Below are 22,248 nucleotides of genomic sequence, written 5' to 3'. Positions count from 1 at the left end.
ATCCATGACTGGTAGAGGCTGGGCTGCATTGAGGGCAGTCTCAGTGACAGCATTCTCCCTGGAGTACAGTTCTAGGTAGTGCTCAACCCAGCGGTCCATCTGTTTGCGTTGGTCAGTGATTATGTCCCCCGATTTAGATTTGAGGGGGGTGATCTTCTTGATGGTTGGCCCAAGAGCTCTCTTCATGCCATCATACATTCCTCTGATGTTTCCGGTGTCTGAGGCCAGCTGAATATGACTGCATAGGTGTTGCCAGTAGTCGTTTGCGCAACGCCTAGCTGTTCTTTGTGCAGTACTTCTGGCTGCTTTAAGTGCTGCGGATGTTAAATTGCTGGGGGCTTTCTTGTAGTTCAAAAGTGCAATGCGCTTAGCGGCTATGACAGGTTCCAGCTCTTCATTATGAGATTGAAACCAGTCTGCATTTCTCTTCGCACTTTTGCCGTAGGTGGTCAAAGCTGACTCATAGATGGCGTCTCTGATGTGGGCCCACTTGGTCTCAGCATCCCCTGTGGGAGTGTTTTGAAGGGCTGTTACAAGTGAATTTAGAAATTTTTGTAACAGCTGTGGGTGAGAAATTCTGCTCGTGTTGATGCGCGGGTGGCCCTTCTGCTTGGAATGATGCAACTTCTTTGGTCTGAGTCTAACCTTGCTGCACACCAGGGAGTGGTCGGTGTCGCAGTCCGCACTGTGGAAGCTGCGTGTGATTTGAACACTGTTTAAGGCGGCTCGCCTTGTGACAATGAGGTCTAGCTGGTGCCAACGACGTGATCTTGGGTGCCTCCATGAAACCTGGTGACAGGGTTTAGTGTGAAAGAACGAGTTGGTGATGCAGAGGTTATGATAGGTACACAACTCAAGCAGTCTCTGCCCGTTCTCATTCATCCTTCCAACGCCATAGCGCCCAAGGCAGGAAGGCCATGAGTCATGGTCGGCCCCAACCCTGGCATTAAAGTCCCCCAGCAGGAATAGGTGTTCGGTGTTGGGGATGCTGCTAATGATGTTATGGAGTTGTTCATAGAACTGGTCTTTAGCTTCAGGTGCGGAGCAGAGTGTTGGAGCATAGATGCTGAGTAGGTGTACTGGACCAGAGGTGGTGAGCAGTCGGATGGACAGTATGCGTTCCGAGCCATTTGAGGGAGGCTCTATCATGCTGAGCAAGGAGTTTCTGATGGCGAAGCCCACTCCATGCTGTCTTGGTTCTTCAGGATCCCTGCCCTGCCAGAAGAAGGTGTAGTCTTGCTCTGCTAGAGAGCCACTCGCGGGGAGGCGAGTCTCCTGAAGTGCTGCAATGTCCACATTGAATCTACTGAGCTCGTTGTTAATGATGGCGGTCTTCCGAGAATCGTTGATTTGTGTAAGGTCTTCCGACAGGCCAGGACACATAGGGGCAGAAGATATTGGTATTGTTCTTAATGAATACTTTGCATCTACCTTCACAAAAGAGGGGACGATGCAGATATTGTAGTTAAGGAAGAGGGGTGTGTAGTATTGGATGTGATCAACATAGGGAGAGAAGATGTAAAAAAGGGACTAGCATCCTTGAAAGTTGATAAATCATCAGGGCTGGATGAAATGTACCCCAGGCTATTAAAAGAAGGAAGAGAGGAAATAGCGGAAGGTCTGACCATCATTTTCGAGTCCTCACTGGATACAGGTGTGGTGCCGGAGGATTGGAGGACTGCTAACGTTGTACCTCTGTTTAAAAAGGGAGTGAGGGGTAGACTGAATAATTACTGGCCAGTCAGTCTAATCTCAGTAGTGGGCAAATTATTGGAATCTATTCTGAGAGACAGGATAAACTGTCACTTAGGCACAGATAAATCAAGGGTAGTCAGCATGGATTTGTTGAGGGACGATCTTGTCTGACCAACGTGATGGAACGTTTTGAAGAAGTAACAAGGAAGATAGATGAGGGTAGTGCAGTTGATGTGGTCTACGTGGATTTTAGCAAAGTTTTTGACAAGGCCCCACATGGCAGACTGGTTAAAAAAATAAATTCCTATGGGATATTAGGAAATGCAACAAGGTGGATACAAAATTGTCTCAGTGGCAGTTAACAAAGGGTAATTGTTGACAGGTGTTTTTGCGACTGGATGGTTGTTTCCAGTGGCATTCTGCAGGGCTCAGTACTGGGTCCTCTGCTTTTTGTGGTATATATTAACGATTTGGATGTAAATGTGGGGGCGGGGGGGGGGGGGGGGCATGATCAAGAAGTTTGTGGATGACCCAAAGATTGGCCATGTGGTAGATAGCGAGGAGGATAGTTGTAGGTTGCAAGAAGATATTGATGGTCTGGTCAGATGGGCAGAAAAGTGGCAAATGGAATTCAACCCAGAGAAGTTTGAGGTGATGCATTTGGGGAGGTTAGACAAGGCAAAGGAATAGAGGATTGATGGGAAAATACTGAGAGGTGTGGAGGAAGTGAGGGACCTTGGAATAAATGGCCGCAGATGCCTGAAGGTAGCAGGACAGGTTGATAAGGTGGTTAAGAAGGCAAATGGAATCCTTTCCTTTATTAACTGAGGTATAGACATAAGAGCAGGGAGGTTATGCTGGAACTGTATAAATCATTGGTTAGGCCACAACTTGAGTACTGTGTGCAGTTCTGGTCACCTCATTACAGAAAGGATGTAATTGTACTAGACATGGTATAGAGGAGATTTACGAGCATGTTGCCAGGACTAGAAAAATGCAGCTATGAGGAAAGATTGGATAGGCTGAGGTCGTTTTCCTTGGAACAGAGAAGGCGGAGGGGAGATCTGATTGAGATGTACAAAATTTTGAGGTCCTGGATAGAGTGGATGTGAAGGGTCTATTTACCTTAGCAGAGTGGTCAGTGACTAGGGGGCATAGATTTAAAGTGATTGGTAGAAGGATTAGAGGGGAGCGGAGGAAAAGTATTTTTCACCCAGGGGATGGTGGGGGTCTGGAATTCACTGCCTGAAAGGGTAGTTGAGGCTGACACCTTCAACTCATTCAAAAGAACTCTGGATATGCACCTCAAGTGCCGTAATCTGCAGGACTACGGAGCAAATGCTGGAAGATGGGATTAGAATGGGTGGAACGTTTTTCGGCTGGCACAGAGACGATGGGCCAAGTGGCCTCTTTCTGTGCCATAGACTTTCTATGATTCTAACACGTTCAAGGTGCTACAGGCCCCACCAAGGGAAAGTTAGATTTAGAAATTTAAAAAAAATGTCCATGGCAGCCTCTTACTCTTGGTGCAGCAGGCCCCCCGAGTACTCCAGTAGCATGCTTCCACTGCCAGAAGTGGAAAAATGGCCAGGGTGAGGAGGACATCTGTGAGGTGAGCTGAATTGCTTGGTCGCTTCACTTTTGCAATAGAGGTGGCAGACTGGAAAGCCCAGGCCACTGAGTTTCAAACATGGGGTGGGATTAATGTTTAACACCTTGCGTGTGAAAATAAAAAAAACATTGTTGGCAATTAGCTCCAATTTTGTGTCCTTAGTTTAAAAAAATCCTTTTTAACATCATAAATGGCCCCTCCTTGCTGCCCTTTGAAACCACTGTCATCTCCCTTTTGAACAAATTTCTCATGCTCGCCAACCCCCCCCCCCACCCCGCCACCGTCCCATCCTTTCCAACTACCATCCTGTATCTAACCTTCCTTTTCTCTCCAAGATTTCCTCACAGGCCTATAATAATGTTCACAAAACTCCCATATTGAATTCTTTCATTCTGCTTTCCACCCTGTCCACAACTGCAATCCCATTCTAGTCAAAGTCATGAAGAAGTAATTTGTGACTGAAAGCATAACACATTCATTTTGGTCAATTTTCTATCCTCCTCCACTCTCTGTGGTCGACCTTCCTGCAATTCCTCTTGCTTTCTACTTCTAAATGTCCCAAAAGATTGAGCACATCTTTGTTGATATTTGTTTTGGAATGTAGGCAAAATGAGCAATTTCCATTCCAAGTAGCCCAGATGGTATTGAGAGTCAGCTACATCTACAGCAGTGGTTTTTCCTCCTCCTCTCATGTTCATTCCAGTGTATCCATGATTCCATCCTTTGTCACTTATTGCCTTTGTTTATGTGTTGCCCCTTAAAATCGTTGTCCACAGGTCTGGTGCCTGTTTTCATACATACACTCAGAACACCCTGTTCAATCTCTACTACAAACCTTGATTCTGTGACCACCTATGTATTGTCAGACTGTCTATGGGGCATTTTAAATTGTTGAGGGCGGTACAGAAATGCAATTTGTAGTTGTAATTTAGGTGTCAAGTATTAGGTGACAATATGGAAGTGAGAAACAAATGTGTGTTTGTGAAGTGGCCATTCAGGCACCATTGAATGAAAACACGAGACACACCTTTGATAAATTTGCATTCCTTTTCCTTGGACAATCCCAGTTCCTCTTGTTTACTGTTCTTGTTCTGGACTGTTGCCTATTTTTACATTGTAAATCCATCACTTGCCTTTGGTGGGCCTATGTCTTATCTATATGTAATTTATTCCTAACCAGTACCAAGCATTTTAGGAGTGCCATGCATGAAAGTCATTCTTCCTTATATTTACATGTTTTGCCCATTGGAAAATCAAGATGAAAACTGGACTTGGTAAATCCAAAGGTCCAGTGATACTGAATGTTTTTGAAATGAAAGTAGTTGTAAATGTGCTAAATGTTATGCTGAGACACATTTTACCTGGTGTTATGTCCTGCTGTGATGTAAGTGAAAATCAATCTTGTTAGTTTTTATTTTCTCTGACTTCAGTTAAGGATTTTACTGCTGCTTTTGCAGATCCTAGGGAAATGCCTTCATGATCAAATTCATGACGAAGTCTGTCAGGTGGTGTTCGGTATGAGCCTTTAACGGATGTAACATTGCCCGTTTCTGCCCCTGCTGCTGAAACCCTCATCCATACTTTGTTACCTCTAGACTTGACTATTCTAGTGTTCTCCTGGCCGGCCTTTCACCTTGCATGCTCTATAAACATGAACTCATCCAAAACTGCCCTGCCTATATCCTAACTTGTGCTCAGTCCCATTCATCCAACATCCCTGTGCTTGCCTACATTGGCTCCCAGTCCTGTAATGTCTCAATTTTAAAATCATCATTCTCGTTTTCAGATCCCTCCATGGCCACCCCCCTTCCTATCTCTATAATCTTCAGCCCTACAACCTTCTCGAGATATCTTCGCTGCTCCAAATCTGGCCCCTTGCACATCCTTGATTTTCTTCACTCCACCATTGGCAGCTGAACTCCTAAACTCTAAGCTCTAAACTCTCAAATTCTCTCTCTAAACCTCTCCACCTCTCTCCTCCTGAAAAGCTACCTTAAGAGCTCCTCAAGTGACTCTGTTAAATTTTGTTCAGTGCCCTGGGACATTTTACCATGTTAAAGGTGCTGTATAATGCAAGTTGTTGTTGTTATAGCACAGAATACCTTTTTGATCTTGGAATCAAATCTACTACCATGACCTTTTGGTGGCCACTGCCATTTCAAAATCTTTTTCTTCCAATCCTTGACAATGTGATCGGAAATTATAATGGTTGAAGGACTGAGTGTTAGGAAAGAGGATGTTTGTCAATTTGGGATGCAGGAAGTTTTTTTTCTGGCAGAAGAATCTGAAGCTTGAGCTGACAGACTTATGTGAATTCAGAAGCCCGCGGGAGATGTGCGGCTCGTAGTGCATCTGCAGCGCAATGTTGGCGAATTCCTGCTGGTACTGGCGTCCGAGGCTGTCGCCCACCTCCCAGAGGACGCGGGTGAGCTTTCCCGGAGTCAGTGGTGGGAACTGATGAAATGTTTTATTACCTGCACCCCCTCCCGCTTCCCCTTCCCAGCTCCCCCCTCCCAGCTCACCCTCCCGCACCCTCTGGGTTCCTGCTGGAGGACTTTAATGTCAGGGTTGGGGCCGGCCATGACTCATGGCCCTCCTGCCTTGGGCGTTATGGCATTGGAAGGATGAATGAGAATGGACAGAGACTGCTTGAGTTGTGTACCTATCATAACCTCTGCATCACCAACTCGTTCTTTCACACTAAACCCTGTCACCAGGTTTCTTGGAGGCACCCAAGATCATGTCGTTGGCACCAGCTGGACCTCATCGTCACAAGGCGAGCCTCCTTAAACAGTGTTCAAATCACACACAGCTTCCACAGTGCGGACTGCGACACTGACCACTCCCTGGTGTGCAGCACGGTTAGACTCAAACCAAAGAAGCTGCATCACTCCAAGCAGAAGGGCTACCCGTGCATCAACACGAGCAGAATTCCTTATCCACAGCTGTTACAAAATTTCTAAATTCACTTGAAAAAGCCCTTCAAAACACTCCCACAGGGGATGCAGAGACCAAGTGGGCCCACATCAGAGACGCCATCTATGAGTCAGCTATGACCACCTATGGCAAATGTGTGAAGCGGAATGCAGACTGGTTTCAATCTCATTTTGAAGAGCTGGAACCTGTCATAGCCGCTAAGTGCATTGCACTGCTGAACTACAAAAAAGCCCCCAGCGAGTTAACATCTGTAGCACTTAAAACAGCCAGAAGTGCTGCACAAAGAACAGCCAGGTGCTGCACAAATGACTACTGGCAACACCTATGCAGTCATATTCAGCTGGCCTCCGACACCGGAAACATCAGAGGAATGTATGATGACATTAAGAGAGCTTTTGGGCCAACCATCAAGAAGATTGCCCCCCTCAAATCTAAATCACTGACCAACGCAAGCAAATGGACCACTGGGTTGAGCACTACCTAGAACTGTACTCCAGGGAGAATGTTGTCTCTGAGACCGTCCTCAATGCAGCCCAGCCTCTGCCACTCATGGATGAGCTGGACGTACAGCCAACAAATTCGGAACTCAGTGATGCCATTGATTCTCTAGCCAGCGGAAAAGCCCCTGGGAAGGACGGCATTACCCCTGAAATAATCAAGCCTGCTATACTCTCAGCACTCTTCGAACTGCTTTGCCTGTGTTGGGACGAGGGAGCAGTACCACAGGACATGCATGATGCCAATATCATCGCCCTCTATAAAAACAAAGGTGACCGCGGTGACTGCAACAACTACCGTGGAATGTCCCTGCTAAGCATAGTGGGGAAAGTCTTCACTCGAGTCGCTTTATACAGGCTCCAGATGCTGGCCGAGCGTGTCTACTCTGAGGCACAGTGTGGCTTTCGAGCAGAGAGATCGACCATTGACATGCTGTTCTCCCTTCGTCAGCTACAGGAGAAATGCTGCGAACAACAGATGCCCCTCTACGTTGCTTTCATTGATCTCACCAAAGCCTTTGACCTCGTCAGCAGACGTGGTCTCTTCAGACTACTAGAAAAGATGCTACTAAGTATCATTACCTCATTCCATGACAATATGAAAGGCACAATTCAGCATAGCGGCGCCTCATCAGACCCCTTTCCTATCCTGAGTGGTGTGAAACAGGGCTGTGTTCTCGCACACACACTGTTCGGGATTTTCTTCTCCTTGCTGCTCTCACACACGTTCAAGTCTTCAGAAGAAGGAATTTTCCTCCACACAAGATCAGGTGGCAGGTTGTTCAACCTTGCCCGCCTAAGAGCCAAGACCAAAGTATGGAAAGTCCTCATCAGGGAACTTCTCTTTGCTGACGATGCTGCATTAACATCTCACACTGAAGAGTGTCTGCAGAGTCTCATCGACAGGTTTGCGGCTGCCTGCAACAAATTTGGCCTAACCATCAGCCTCAAGAAAACGAACATCATGGGACAGGACATCAGAAATGCTCCATCCATCAATATCGGCGACCACGCTCTGAAAGTGGTTCAAGAGTTCACCTACTTCGGCTCAACTATCACCAGTAACCTGTCTCTTGATGCAGGAATCAACAAGCGCATGGGAAAGGCTTCCACTGCTATGTCCAGACTGGCCAAGAGAGTGTGGGAAAATGGCGCACTGACACGGAACACAAAAGTCCGAGTGTATCAAGCCTATGTCCTCAGTACCTTGCTCTACGGCAAAGAGGCCTGGACAACGTATGTCAGCCAAGAGCGCCGTCTCAATTCATTCCATCTTCGCTGCCTCCGGAGAATCTTTGGCATCAGGTGGTAGGACCGCATCTCCAACACAGAAGTCCTCAAGGCGGCCAACATCCCCAGCTTATATACACGACTGAGTCAGCGGCTTGAGATGGCTTGGCCATGTGAGCCGCATGGAAGATGGCAGGATTCCCAAGGACACAAAGACCAAACAAAGAACAATACAGCACAGGAACAGGCCATTCGGCCCTCCAAGCCTGCGCCGATCTTTATGCCTGCCTGAACTAAAACCTTCTGCACTTCCGGGGACCGTAACCCTCTATTCCCATCCTATTTATGTATTTGTCAAGATGCCTCTTAAACGTCGCTATTGTACCTGCTTCCACCACCTCCCCCGGCAACAGGTTCCAGGCACTCACCACCCCCTGTGTTAAGAACTTGCCTCGCACATCCCCTCTAAACTTTGCTCCTCGCACCTTAAACCTATGTCCCCTAGTAACTGACTCTTGCACCCTGGGGAAAAGCTTCTGACTATCCACTCTGTCCATGCTGCTCATAACTTTGTAAACCTCTATCATGTCGCCCCTCCACCTCCGTCGTTCCAGTGAAAACAATCCGAGTTTATCCAGCCTCTCCTCATAGCTAATGCCCTCCAGAGCAGGCAACATCCTGGTAAACCTCTTCTGTACCCTCTCCAAAGCCTCTACGTTCTTCTGGTAGTATGGTGACCAGAATTGCACGCAATATTCCAAGTGTGGCCTAACTAAAGTTCTGTAAAGCTGCAGCATGACTTGCCAATTTTTATATTGTACAGCGAGCTCGCCCCTGGTATCAGACCCACCGGCCGTCCATGTCTCCGCTTTAAAGACGTCTGCAAACGCGACATGAAGTCCTGTGACATTGATCACAAGTCGTGGGAGTCAGTTGCCAGCGATCGCCAGAGCTGGCGGGCAGCCATAAAGGCGGGGCTAAAGTGTGGCGAGTCGAAGAGACTTAGCAGTTGGCAGGAAAAAGACAGAAGCGCAAGGGGAGAGCCAACTGTGTAACAGCCCCGTCAACCAATTTTTTCTGCAGCACCTGTGGAAGAGTCTGTCACTCGAGAATTGGCCTTTATAGCCACTCCAGGCGCTGCTTCACAAACCACTGACCACCTCCAGGCGCTTACCCATTGTCTCCCGAGACAAGGAGGCCGAAGAAGAATGAGGAATAAATGTACATTTAAAAACCTTTTCTTTGTTTTAAATTGACTTTACTTTCAGGATCAAAAGTTAACTCTAATTCTCCCTCTATTTCAGTAATGAGAATCCTTTTTACAGTAGAAAAGATTAATGTGCAGTAGAATTCAAGAACGCATACATTATGATTGCAAGAAGCAGTCTGTAAAAAAAAAAATCTTCAGTTTCGTTTGTTGAATTTATTTACTTTGAGGATCTGGAATAGTTTTGTTTCATATTTAGAGCGGACATCTTTGTTCAAAGTACTATCCCAAGATCCAGTGTTACAGTCAGTATTTTGCAGCCTGCTACTCTGAGTAATGTGATTCACCTGGGGGTCATTGTTTAATTGGAAAATCTGGTAAAGTTAAGTTGAATCTTCCCTTTTGATGTCACAGCAATAAAGACCACTGCCCCTAATTGCATCACAAAAACAGCAGTATTGAAGCTAAATTTATTCATAACGCAGTACATTGATGAGAATACTTGACAAAGAATTAGATTGAGGAGTATACATTTACTTTAAAGAAAAGGATTAGCATTTTCCTTTTTTGAGTAATCGTGTACAGATTTCATGTTTAATGGGTTTCGATCTTTGAAGAAAATTCCCAAGGGACTTATACATAGAACTTGGATGAGAACAACAGTTTGCATTTACATGGCATCTTTAATATAGAAAAACATCACAAGGTGCTTAAAAATGATTATATTAGTTAGCTGGAAGTGAAGTGTGTGTGGGAAAGGAGGGGATGTGTGGAAAAGGAGGATTGCCCTTCCAATGTGGTCCATTAGCCATCACAGGCAGCCGTAAAACTGATCATCTTGAAACCTATTAGGAGACATTTTGTTTAAACCGATTATGCATCCTGATAAGAAATTTTTAAAAATGCCAACTATGTGACATTATAGTGTCCACTGGGCACAATCACAGAGATCTTCTTGGATAATGTCAGTCCACCAATGCAGCAGTTGCATTCCAACTTGATAACATTGCTTGTTCCTTGGATCTTACTAAAATTCTGCAATTATAATTTAGAAATATGAAAACTATGAGACAACTAAAGATATAAGGTCTTCATGTGGAGTCTAGTTGCTCTATGGGGCAGATCTAGTTTAGATGTCTTTAACAATTACTTCAGTGGGAAAGTCATGATTAATGGCATATGATGGATTGAATGCTGCTTTGTCAACTTGGTTCGGATTTTCGTTATTAATTTTCCTGTTGAGTCAGAAGATGGGCAATATGCCTGCTTGTGCTTACATGGTATGACATATTATCAACAAATCTTGTTTTTGAAAGACTGGGTTTACCTGAGTGGTGAGGATACTGACATGAGGAAGTACCATACTTGACTTCATACTCACCAATCTACCTGTCGCAGATATGTTTGTCAATGATGGCATTGGTTGAAGTGATCCTGTTTGACAAATTTATTAGAGATTTTTAAGGACATAACTAGTAGGGTAGATAAAAGGGAACCAGTAGATGTTGTATAACTGGATTTCCAAAAGGCATTCAATAAGGTGCCACATAAAAGATTAATAGGCAAGATAAGGGTTCCTGGTGTTGCGGGTAATATATTTGCATGGATAGAGGATTGGTTAACAGGCAGGAAGCAGAGAGTGGGCATAAATAGGCATTTTCAAGTTTCAGGCAGTGAATAGTGGGGTGCCGCAAGGATTAGTGCTGGAGCCTCAGCTATTTGCGCTCTGTATTAATGACTTGGATGAAGAGACAGAGAGCAAGGTATCTAAGTTGGCTGATATACAAAGCTCGGTGGAAAGGTAAGCTGTGGGGAGGACATGGAGAGGCTGCAAAGGGATATAGACAGGCTAAGTGAGTGGGCAGCAAGATGACAAATGGAGTATAGTGTAGGGAAGTGTGAAGTTATTCACTGGTCGTAAAAATGGAAAAGCAGAATAATTTTTAAAAGGTTTGAAACTGATAAGTGTTGATCTTCAGAAAGACTTGGGGGCACTCGTACAAGGAACACACTAAGTTAACATGCAGGTGGAGCAGGCTATTAGGAAGGCAAATGGCATGTTGGCCTTTATTGCAAGGGGATTGGAGTACAGGAATAAAGTTGTCTTACTAAAACTACAGGGCTTTGCTGAGTCCGCACTTGGAATACTGTGTACAGTTTTGGTCTCCACATTTAAGTAAGGATGTACTTGCACTGGAGGCGGTGCAGTGAAGATTTGCTAAATTGATCTCTGGGATGAGGGGATTGTCCAATGGTGAGAGGCTGAGTAAATTGGGCCTATATTCTCTGGAGTCTAGAAGAATGAGGGGATCTAATGGAGACATACAAGATTCTGAAAGGGCTGGATAGGGTAGAAGCTGAGAGAGTGTTTCAACTGATTAGGGAATCTAGAAGGCGGGGGCACAGTCTAGGGAGAAGGGGCCAGGCAGGGGCACAGTCTCGGGAGAAGGGGCCAATCATTCAGGACTGAGATGAGGAGAAATTACTTCACTCAAAGGGATGTGAATCTTTGGAATTCTCTACCCCTGAGGGTTGTGGATGCAGATTTTTGGTCTCGCAGGGAATCGAGGGATATGGGGAGCAGGCAGGAAAGTGGAATTGAAGCCCAAGGTCAGCCATCATATTGAATGGCGGAGCAGGCTCGATGGGCCATATGGGTGGCACAGTGGCGCAGTGGTTAGCACCGCAGCCTCACAACTCCAGGGACCTGGGTTCAGTTCTGGGTACTGCCTGTGTGGAGTTTGCAAGTTCTCCCTGTGTCCCTGTGGGTTTTCGTCGGGTGTTCTGGTTTCCTCCCACCGCCAAAGACTTGCAGGTGATCGGTAAATTGGCCATTGTAAATTGCCCCTAGTGTAGGTAGGTGGTAGGGAATATGGGATTACTGTAGGGTTAGTATAAATGGGTGGTTGTTGGTTGGCACAGACTCGGTGGGCCGAAGGGCCTGTTTCAGTGCTGTATCTCTAATAATAAAAAAATAATAATAATGGTCTACTTCTCCTATTTCTTGTGTTCTTGTATTTCTACCTAAACTTTTGTACTCAATTGCGTTTTCTGTTAATTTGATTGCATTCTGTGATCTAGATGAGCATTCCCAAAATGAAGACTAATTGGCATTCTGGCTAAATCTGCCTATGGTAATCTGATATTTACGTGCACAGCCTCTCAAAGGTCTGAATAATTCAGTAAAATTACATCTGAAGAGACAGTAATGCAAGAGCAGCAACTGGTGCGCTTTTGTAATGGAAATAATGCTGTCGCAAGACTTCTCTTTCTAAATGTGGCTAAAGTATAAATTTCTTGGTTGATTGTGCAAGCTTGTGTGAAGGCATGTAATAACCCTTTCTAATCAGTTGTATGGAGAAGATAATGGAGGCTGTCGGTTTTTTGAGTGGGACAGAAGGTATCATGCGGCTTGACATTGAAGGACTGAAATAACAACATGGTCAAGCATCTTGTTTATAACTTCCCATGTCATCTTCATTTTTTGCTTTCCCACCCTATAGATTGGGGTAGGTGGCCTTTGGGAAATGCTGTATGATTTCACTTCAGCTAGATTGATATATAATGTATGCTGCCAGGTTGTTTCTAACCAGAAGTTTTAATGATTAGACATAATTATTTGTGACTGAGACTCACAAATAACAATGCAGACATCCATGATTGTGATGGTGTTGTGGACTGCACTTTAAATTATTGCATAATCTGAAATGTTTTAAAGGGAAATACTGGAGATGTGTCAGTCACCTTGTAGTCTGTGTCACGCTTTACAACTGATCGTTGGAAACTTCCTGTGACATTATGAAATTCTGCTCTAGTGATGTTATGAATGGGGAGTTTTTCTACAATTAACTGTTGTGTGAGTTGGAGTTCCAGGCAGTTCATTTGCTTCTAGTCTCTGTCTCACCAGTTGTTCTAAGGCAGGATAATGGCCTACTGAGTCAGAATATCAAATGTACAAATATTTCCCTTTATTACATTTTGGATTATGGGCTAATTCAGTAATTGTGGCAAAATGTTTTGTGCATTGGAAATTGAACTACTTACAACACACTTCATGCAGTGGAACAATCCAATCATGGGTTCTTGGCAGATCTAATGCAATATCTGCTTTAATACTGAGGTGACTGTCTTCCTGTGACTGTTGACAATCTGAGTGGCCTTGCTTTTTAAAAGATATATAATGTTTGAATTACCTTTGTTACTATCTCAGTGAGACTGTTAACATTAAAATGAGATATGAACTTGCAGACCAATTTAAAGAATTACACCAGATTTCACATTTTAAGACTACTTCTTACCACGACTAAAGTGAAATAAATCTCTATTAACTAAATAATATTTTGTAAGTAGCTGAATTTGCAAAGAAAGGTATTTTCTTCACTTAGTAAAACACTTGAAAACCTCACACCACACTTATACATTACATAGTCCTCTTTGATGTCAAGTCTTTGCAGTTAAAATTCCAAGCTCCTCCCAGTTGCAATGGATGTCCCAGGCCTTCCTCAATTTAAATGTCCTCTGTGGGGCGGCACAGTGGCGCAGTAGTTAGCACTGCAGCCTCACAGCTCCAGCGACCCGGGTTCAGTTCTGGGTACTGCCTATGTGGAGTTTGCAAGTACTCCCTGTGACCACATGGGTTTCTGCCGGGTGCTCCGGTTTCCTCCCACAGCCAAAGACTTGCAGGTTTGATAGGTAAATTGGCCATTGTAAATTGCCCCTAGTGTAGGTAGGTGGTAGGAGAATTAAGGGAAGGTGGGGATGTGGTAGGGAATATGGGATTAATGTTGAATTAGTATAAATGGGTGGTTGATGGTCGGCATAGACTCTGTGGGCCAAAGGGCCTGTTTCAGTGCTGTATCTCTCTATGACTTTGCTCCCTTCTTTGAGCACTTTTGACCTGGACGTCTGTGAATAAGGTAATCCCTGGTGACCCTGTTGGTTTTTTGGTGGCGTACTGGCAGTCAGAACTAGTAACCTAGAGGCCCAGGCTAATGCCCTGGGGACATGGATTCATGGTAGCTGGTGGGATTTAAATTCAATTAATTAAAAATCTGTAATTGAAAGTTAGTCTCAGTAATGGTGCCACGGAACTATTCTCAATTGTCGTAAAACCCCATATGGTTCACGAATGTCCTTTACGGAAGGAAATCTGCCGTCCTTACCTGGTCTGGCCTGCATGTGACTCCAGTCCCACATCAATGTGGTTGATTCTTAACTGCCCTTTGAAATAGCTTTGCAAGCCACTAGTTGTCAAGGGCAATTAGGGATGGGCAACAAATGCTGACCTTCCCAGTGATGCCCACACCCCATGAAAGAATTTAAAAAAAAAAAAAGTTGCTATATGCACACTTGCATCTTCAGAATCACTGACTCCTTGTTTCTGATCCGAAAGTCTGGGAGGGTGAAACCCAATGTGATTCACAGTTTCTGCTTTTTAAAAAAAAAAGTCCTTAATTTGGGCTCTTTGTTATCCTGGTAAACAAGATTCTTGTCTTACCTTTTAACAGAGTTGATGTGAAGTCACCTGACTTCTCTGACTCCATCTTAAACTTTTTAAAATCTCAGCTTTTAAAACATAATGTTACAAAGTCCAGCTTTCGTAACACCTCCCCCTAAAAGTAGAAAATTCATTACCATAGTTTTACATTTTACACAGATAACAATATTTTATAGTTCTGAGATGCTTTCCTCCATTGTACCCTTTTTAAAAACTCTGGATAGAGCATCGGCAATTATGTGGCTCTTTCCTGTAACAAATACAATCTTTAGGGTAAATGGTTGTAACATTAAACTCCACCGAAATAATCTGGTGCTTTTGGTTTTGAACTTTTCTAAAATCTTTAACGTATTTTAGAATTGGTGGAAATGGTTATTTCCCGTTGGCCATTATTGACATTTACTTCAAAATGTTTAAGTGCCAATACAAGACCTAATGCCTCCATTTCATTAGTGGAGTACTTCTTCTGGTACTAATTGAGATTTCTAGGAAAATAACTGACAGGCCATTCAGTACCAATATCATCATCCTGGAGTAACACTGCTCCTACTCCTACATCTCTCTTGACATTTCTTCGTGGACTAAGATTTTGAGAAGGTTGTAGTGATCGGTTGCAGGCCCATTGGTGGCTAGTTAGGCCTATCCGTGACTGGCAGATTCTCCCACAGCAGGTACAAGTGAAAGTGTGGTCAGTCTGCCCACCCCCACCCCCCCCCCCCCCCCCCCCCCTCCAACAGCAGTAGCAAACCTCCCAGTAAGGATGCTGGTCCCGTTCTGGTTCAGGCGCAATCCTTTCATCTTATACAGATCCCACCTTCGCCAGAAACAAATCCAGTGATCCAAGAATCTAAAGCCCTCCCTCCTGCACCATCTCCCCAACCATGCATTCATCTGCTCTAACCTCCTATTCATATACTCACTAGCCCGTGGCACTGGAAGAAACCCAGAGTTTTCACTGCAGGTGTTCAATCTGAGAGTTTTCAGCCTCTGCCCTTCATCCAGTTCATTGAAAGTAACGCTATCCTTAACCACCTCTTCTGTCCTTTGACATATATTTGCTGGTTGATGAGGTCCACGGTCATGGTACCTTTTCAACATACTCACGTGACATCCTTTGACTATTTCGTCTGTCTAGGGTACTAACCAAATAGTTTATCTCACTAAGTTTCCTTTTAATGAAGTAAGGTGCACTGAACATAGCTTTCAGTTGTTACCCAGGCAAAGGCATCAACACAAACACCTTGTCTCCAGGGTGCAAACTGCTTGCCTGAGCTGTTCTATCCACTTCAGTTTTCATCACTTGCTGAGAAATTTTAAGATATTTTCTGGCCATCTCACAAGCGTTTTGTGAGTCTTCTCAACTCTAACACATAATCTAAGAGGGTAGTTTCCTCTTACTGTGCTAAAAATCTCTCCTTGATGAGTTTAAGGGGACCCCTAACCTCATGCCCTTAGACCAGTTAAAATGGACTGAAACCAGTGGACTCATTTGGTGTATAATAAAAATAATATCCTTTTATCCCAATCGTGAGGTTACTCAACGCAGTAATCCTTTGTTGTACCTTTTAGGGTTTGGTGATACCTTTCCAAAGCACCTTGTGACTGCGGGTGATAAGCGGACGATTTGAGCTGTTTCACTCCCACATTGCACATGACCTCTTGAAATACTGCTGACATGAAATTTGACCTCTGGTCTGACTGAATTTCTTTTGGCAATCCATATTTAGTGAAAAACTGAATGAATCCCTCAATCACAACTTTTGCTGTGATCTTTTTCAAAGGTATTGCCTCTGGAAACCTAGTGGACAAATCCATGATGGTTAGGAGAAACTCGTGACCTGACTTAGTTGTGGGTAATGGTTTGACATAATCCACAAGAACCCTACTAAACCGTTCATCAAAAGCAAGTATCAACATCAATGGGGCTGGCTTAATTGAAGGCTGTGGCTTCCCAACTACCTGACATGTATGACAAGTTGTGCAAAATTCAACCACGTCCTTATGCAAGCCTGGCCGATACAAATGCTGTCTTATTCTGGCCTGAGCCTTTAGAATACCCACATGACCTGCCACTGGGATTTCATGGGCAATTCTCAAATTTCACTACGGTACCCCCTGGGTAAAAACAACCTGATGGACTCCAGCCCAATCCTCATCAGTGAGCCTCTGGGTAGGTCTCCACTTTCTCATTAGAATGCCATTCTTAATATAATAGCACTCTGGGACCTTTTCAGCTTCTGCCTCAGAACACGCCATAGAATCGTAGAATCATAGAGAGATACAGCACCGAAACAGGCCCTTCGGCCCACCGAGTCGGTGCCAACCATCAACCACCCATTTATACTAATCCTACATTAATCCCATTTCCCCCTCCCATCTTCCCTCAATTCTCCTACCTACACTAGGGGCAATTTACAATGGCCAATTTACCTATCAACCCGCAAGTCTTTGGCATCTGAGACAAATGTCTTAAGTCAGGGTCTGCCTGTTGTATCTCAGTCAAAAACAATCTGTTAAACAATTCACTATTGCTAGCCCTGGAACCTTTTTCACACATCCAAACGTGAAGATCACAGCTGCTACTCATACAGATTTGGAGGGGTGTGGGGGGGGAAGGGCAATTACTGTTGCAAGTCTTTGCCAATAAAATTCTAGCTGATCTGTATCATTTTCCTTTTCAGATATTTTAATGTTCAAATCATTTTTTCCCTTGTATTTTTTTTGTCTCAAAGTGTGGGCATTGCCAAGTTTTTGATGTTTAAGAAATGTATCAATACATCAGATTTAATTCTACATTTTCTCTTTTGCAGCAGTCTGGCTCTGAAGAACTTCAGCCAAAGAAAACACGGGTAGAGCATACAGATCCCCAGGATCAGCTGCCTGAGAAAGGCTTTGATAGGAAGGTACTCCATTAATGCAATATGCAGTACTTTTTTGGTGAGGGGTGGGGATGGGTGCAAAGGAAGATTTCAACAGTTTGGAAATGATCTTACTGTACCAATTTTCTTTTTCTTTATTTTGAAATTTTGTAACTAAATGTGCTGGAGGAAGTTGATCAGTCATTGTGGTCCTGTGGTTTCCAGGCCAGTGTTCTCAGTGCTATTCTGTGCCTGACTGCAGAATCATTTATACAACCAGCAACAAGTTGTCAATGCTTTTTAAACTGTCAGAAACCTGTACTTCTGTAATTGATCAGGTTTGTTTTGTATATTCTGAGAGTGATCCTTAAAATAAGGCAGCCTCTATGTTATCTCTGGAATATCTCACATGCATAATTATTGTTTTTCAGTCAACTGAATTGTCATTCCGCTGAACAGAAAAAAGTATTCACTCCTACCCCATCTATTCATGTGACCTTTATCAAAGCATCATTATTATAACTGCTAAGCTGGTCAATTATCCTATTACCATTTCAGTAAAATACTGCGGTAACATTTAGTTCTAGCGTGAATTGCTGATAGACAGCTGTTACTTTTGGTGCGATGGAAGGTGTTTCTAGTTTAGTGTCACAAAAGGACTGGTACCCTAGCAGAGGAATTGGTGGTTTAAAACAGTAATAAACTGCATTGATTTTATTCAGAATTTGTTGTTTTTTCCCTCTTTTTTTATTGCAGGTTGACTCCCAGCATACTCTGACATTCCAGCACTGGTATCCAGTCATCAAACAAGAAATGGATCATCTGACTCAGCAACATGCTTCAGTTATCCATCCAAGGTATAGTTCACTCGGAACAGATTTACAGTACAGCCGCTACTGAAGAAGATAACTTAGGAAAACTTAAAGACGCTTTGCTGACTAATTTTCTTCTTCTAGAAATAAATAATGCCAAATTGTTGACTAACAGTGCAATATACTTATACTGCATTAATTATCGCAGTGGACTTATCTAATCTTGTTGTAATTTTACAACAAGCAATTTATACTTATTGAGAAATTACAACAGCCTCGATTAATCTCCCACAAATGCATTAAGTAAACCTGTATCTGTATCAAGGTTGCAGTAGATACATAAAGCTGTTTAAAGCTTGTTGTCACAAATCAGTTGGTCTGAAATCAAGGTTGCAAGGATTTTGGATCCTTTGATTTTTCCAAAGTGGCTGAAATTAGGACCATATTTTAAGATGTGGAGAGGAAAAGGAAACGGAACCTGTTTCTCATCATGCTCTCCCAGCCCGTGTCTTCGGGCACTCTCTGTTACGTTAGGTAAACAGATTTCAATGCATTATCCAGAAAGATGATATGTGTGTCCAATGGCAACTGACCATCAGCTTCTTTTTTTCCTATCACAGGCTAGATTTTGATTTTAGTTTAGAAGGTGTAAACTTATGATTTTTTTTGTGACAGGGGGAGACTAAAGATATAAGTCAAATAGAAATAATAGGACAGTAAAAGTGAGATGTTAATGTAGTGCGTACTTGCAATACTTGACATTAGCTGCCAGAGGCCACCACTGAAGTTAGAGTGTTCCACCAGTGCCAGAATAAAGGAGTAGAATAACAAACCAAGCAGGATTGCACAAGGCTATACAGTAGCATGTAATCAGACCAAAACCATTGTCTATGGCCTCCAGCACAAATTGTGCTTCCTTGCCACTGACTCAGTTTCCCCCATATCAACACTTTTACTGCCCATTTCCTGTTTTCACCCCTCTCGCTCATGTTGTATTTGTGTTCTTGGCATTCTGTTCAACCCTGAACTGAGCTGGAAACCCCATGCACTTTCCATTGCCTAGACTGCTTGCTTCCAATTCCATATCATTGCCCATAATTCAGCCACTCCACTGCTGAAACCATTAGACATGTATTTGTCACCTTCAGACTTGTCCATACTAGCTCTCTCCTTACTGCTGCCTCGTCCTGCAACCTCCATAGACTTCAACTTGTTCAAAAATTCTTTTACTCACATCCAGTCCCACATTAAGTTCACACATCACCCCCATCCTCGCTGATTTACACAGCTTGGCCATCCACAATGCATTGCATTGCAAGTCCTTGTCCTCATTTATAAATTCCTTGATGACATTACTCCACCCTATTTCCACAGCCTCCCTCAGCCTTCTATTATCTCATTAATATCTTGTTTCTTTGACTGTGGTCTCTCGTGCATCCTCGCCACCAGCCTCAGTGACAGGGCCTTCAACTGCCATAGTCCAATAATTTGGAACGAAATAACTCTGCTGCTCCATCTTGAAAAACCTTTTTAAAACTCATCTCTTCAACAAAGCTTTCAGTTAACCCTTAGATTATTACCCTTCTTAGCTTCTCATCTGTTTCTTTATGAATATTTGTGAAGACCGTTTTCAGTTTTTATGGTGATATACAAATGCAAGTTGCTGTTAACCCTGTTTGGGTTCAAAAGGGTGAACTTCTGATCAGAAATTGGAAGTTGAGCACGTTAATGCATGCTGCCTTAGTTGCACAAATGGTTCATAACTGTCCAGACTAATGATACAAAATGATTGTGAACCTTGATGTCTTGTTTCCTTAGCCATGTGGAGCTCAGTACAATCGAACTGTACACTTCTAAACTAGACAGGCTTGCATGTTTTTTGTTGAGGCGCTCAACATTTTACCTTATTACTTCCTGAAAATATTTAATGCAGGGAAATGTTTAACACTTTTGCCTTGCTACCATATTTTAATGTGATCAAAAATCCCTCACATCAATCTACCCTTGTGGATTAATCCAATTTGAGAGTATAGCACAACTGCAATTTATAAATCACAGTGCATCATAAGCTTTCAGTAGTAGTTCAAATCCTGAGAATTGGCTGAGTGAATGTTAACAGTTGAGTGTTCTTGCACTGCTTGATGGTAGAATGTTAGATTGAGCCATATCTCTTGGGTGGGGAATTTCATATGAACTATGTGGTTACATGCACACAAGAGGTCTTTTGTCTGAGCAGCCTTCAGAATTTAGCAAGGACCAAACTGCAAACTGGTTCTGCTTTTATCTGCTTAATTTATTGAAGGAGAAAAGCAGATAAATTTTGAAGATGTCAACATCCAAAATAAAATGCAATGATTTATATCTTTATGATGTGAACATCACAGGACCTCCCTTTTGCATTAAACATGTTAACCAAATTTACTGAACTAGCTTCCCAAGAACAAATGCATGCTTTGAGATAAAAAAAAACAGTCACCTAATAGTAACCAATGTTTGGAAGGATATGTACAACAATAGCAACAATTTGCATTTATATAGCGCCTTTAATGTAGGAAAAAGCCCCAAGGCACATCACAGGACTGTTCCAAAACAAAATTTGACACCGAGTCACATAAGGAGATATTAGGACAGATACACAAATTTCACAATATGTGATACAAGTATGTATGTGACTTTTTAAATAAATCTGTGTTTTAAATTCTGCAGCTGTCTTCTTTATATGTACGATAAAGTGATAGCTCCAAATGTCTCATTGGCTCCACCTTTACAACGATGTAGAGATGCCATTAAGTCAGTGAATAAGGAATCTGTGGTGAGCACGTCAACAGCCTTGGAAGAGGAGGTGAAGCGTCGGAGGGATAACATGAATAAGAAGTTGATTTCCTGTTTTGCATTGTCTCCAGAGGAGGAAGGGAATAACATTCCGACTTCAGATTCTTACAGTCTATGTGAGTTCAGCATGGTGCTTAGATATTACACTATCTCCTGCAGGGAGAACTATTTTAACTTGCTTCTTGAGTGTCATATGGATGTTGTAATTTTCAGGCCTTTTATAACATAGGGGCATAAACCTTTGCTTAGCTTCTTTGACAATATTTTAAAAAATGGATTTCAAGCTTGTCTTGGCATTAAATACTTTCGCAACGTAATCATAGAGCAAGTACATCACCAGAAGTTCCGTATGGGAGATTATTAGCAAAAATGGGAATGCATGGAATTGGAGATAACCTAGTGTCATGCATTTTTAATTGTTTGGCAGGCAGGAGAGTAGGGATAAAGGTTTCATTCTCTGATTGTCAAGCTGTGACAAGTGGGATCTGTTCTGGGGCCTCAGATTTACACCATATATGTTAATAACTTGAATGAAGGAATAGAGAGCTGGATATGCAAGCTTGGCAGGAAAAAAGACAGAGGCGCAAGGGGAGAGCCAACTGTGCAACAGCCCCAACAAACAAATTTCTCTGCAGCACCTGTGGAAGAGCCTGTCACTCCAGAATTGGCCTTTATAGCCACTCCAGGCGCTGCTTCACAAACCACTGACCACCTCCAGGCGCGTATCCATTGTCTCTCGAGATAAGGAGGCCCAAAAGAGAAAATGCAAGCTTGCAGATGACACCAGGTTGGTACGCGCAGAAGTTTTGTGGATGAGAGGCGGAAGTTACAAAGTGGCTGTGCAAAACTGTGGAAGGTGGAGTTTAGTGTAGGGATATGTGATGTCATCCATTGGATCTGAGAAAGAAAAATCAGGATATTTTCTTAATCATGAGAGACTAGACTGTGTAAGAGCAAAGGGATTGAGCTGTCCATGTACCAAAATCACTAAAATCTAGTGCACAGATGTGAAAAGTAATCAAAAAGGCTAATGGAATGTTGGCCTTAATTCAAGGTAGTTGGAATTCAAAG

General features: G+C 43.2%; 1 protein-coding gene across 2 annotated transcripts in view; it reads left to right on the top strand.

The window, feature by feature from the left end:
• LOC137375457 (ski-like protein) overlaps nt 1-22,248 on the top strand; it is an 82,986-nt gene that overhangs the window by 44,547 nt on the left and 16,191 nt on the right. The window contains exons 2-4 of one of the 2 annotated variants that reach the window (XM_068042739.1): nt 17,489-17,578; nt 18,290-18,390; nt 21,052-21,293. In XM_068042739.1, coding sequence (XP_067898840.1) covers nt 17,489-17,578; nt 18,290-18,390; nt 21,052-21,293 — 433 coding nt within the window. Of the gene's footprint in view, nt 1-17,485; nt 17,579-18,289; nt 18,391-21,051; nt 21,294-22,248 lie in introns of both variants that reach the window. The other variant, XM_068042738.1, reaches the window with a different exon arrangement.

Source organism: Heterodontus francisci, chromosome 11, assembly GCF_036365525.1.
Source record: "Heterodontus francisci isolate sHetFra1 chromosome 11, sHetFra1.hap1, whole genome shotgun sequence".
In the NCBI taxonomy this organism is placed as follows: Eukaryota; Metazoa; Chordata; class Chondrichthyes; order Heterodontiformes; family Heterodontidae; genus Heterodontus; species Heterodontus francisci.
Note: the sequence above shows the minus strand (reverse complement) of the source record. Positions and strands in the feature narration are given on the sequence as shown.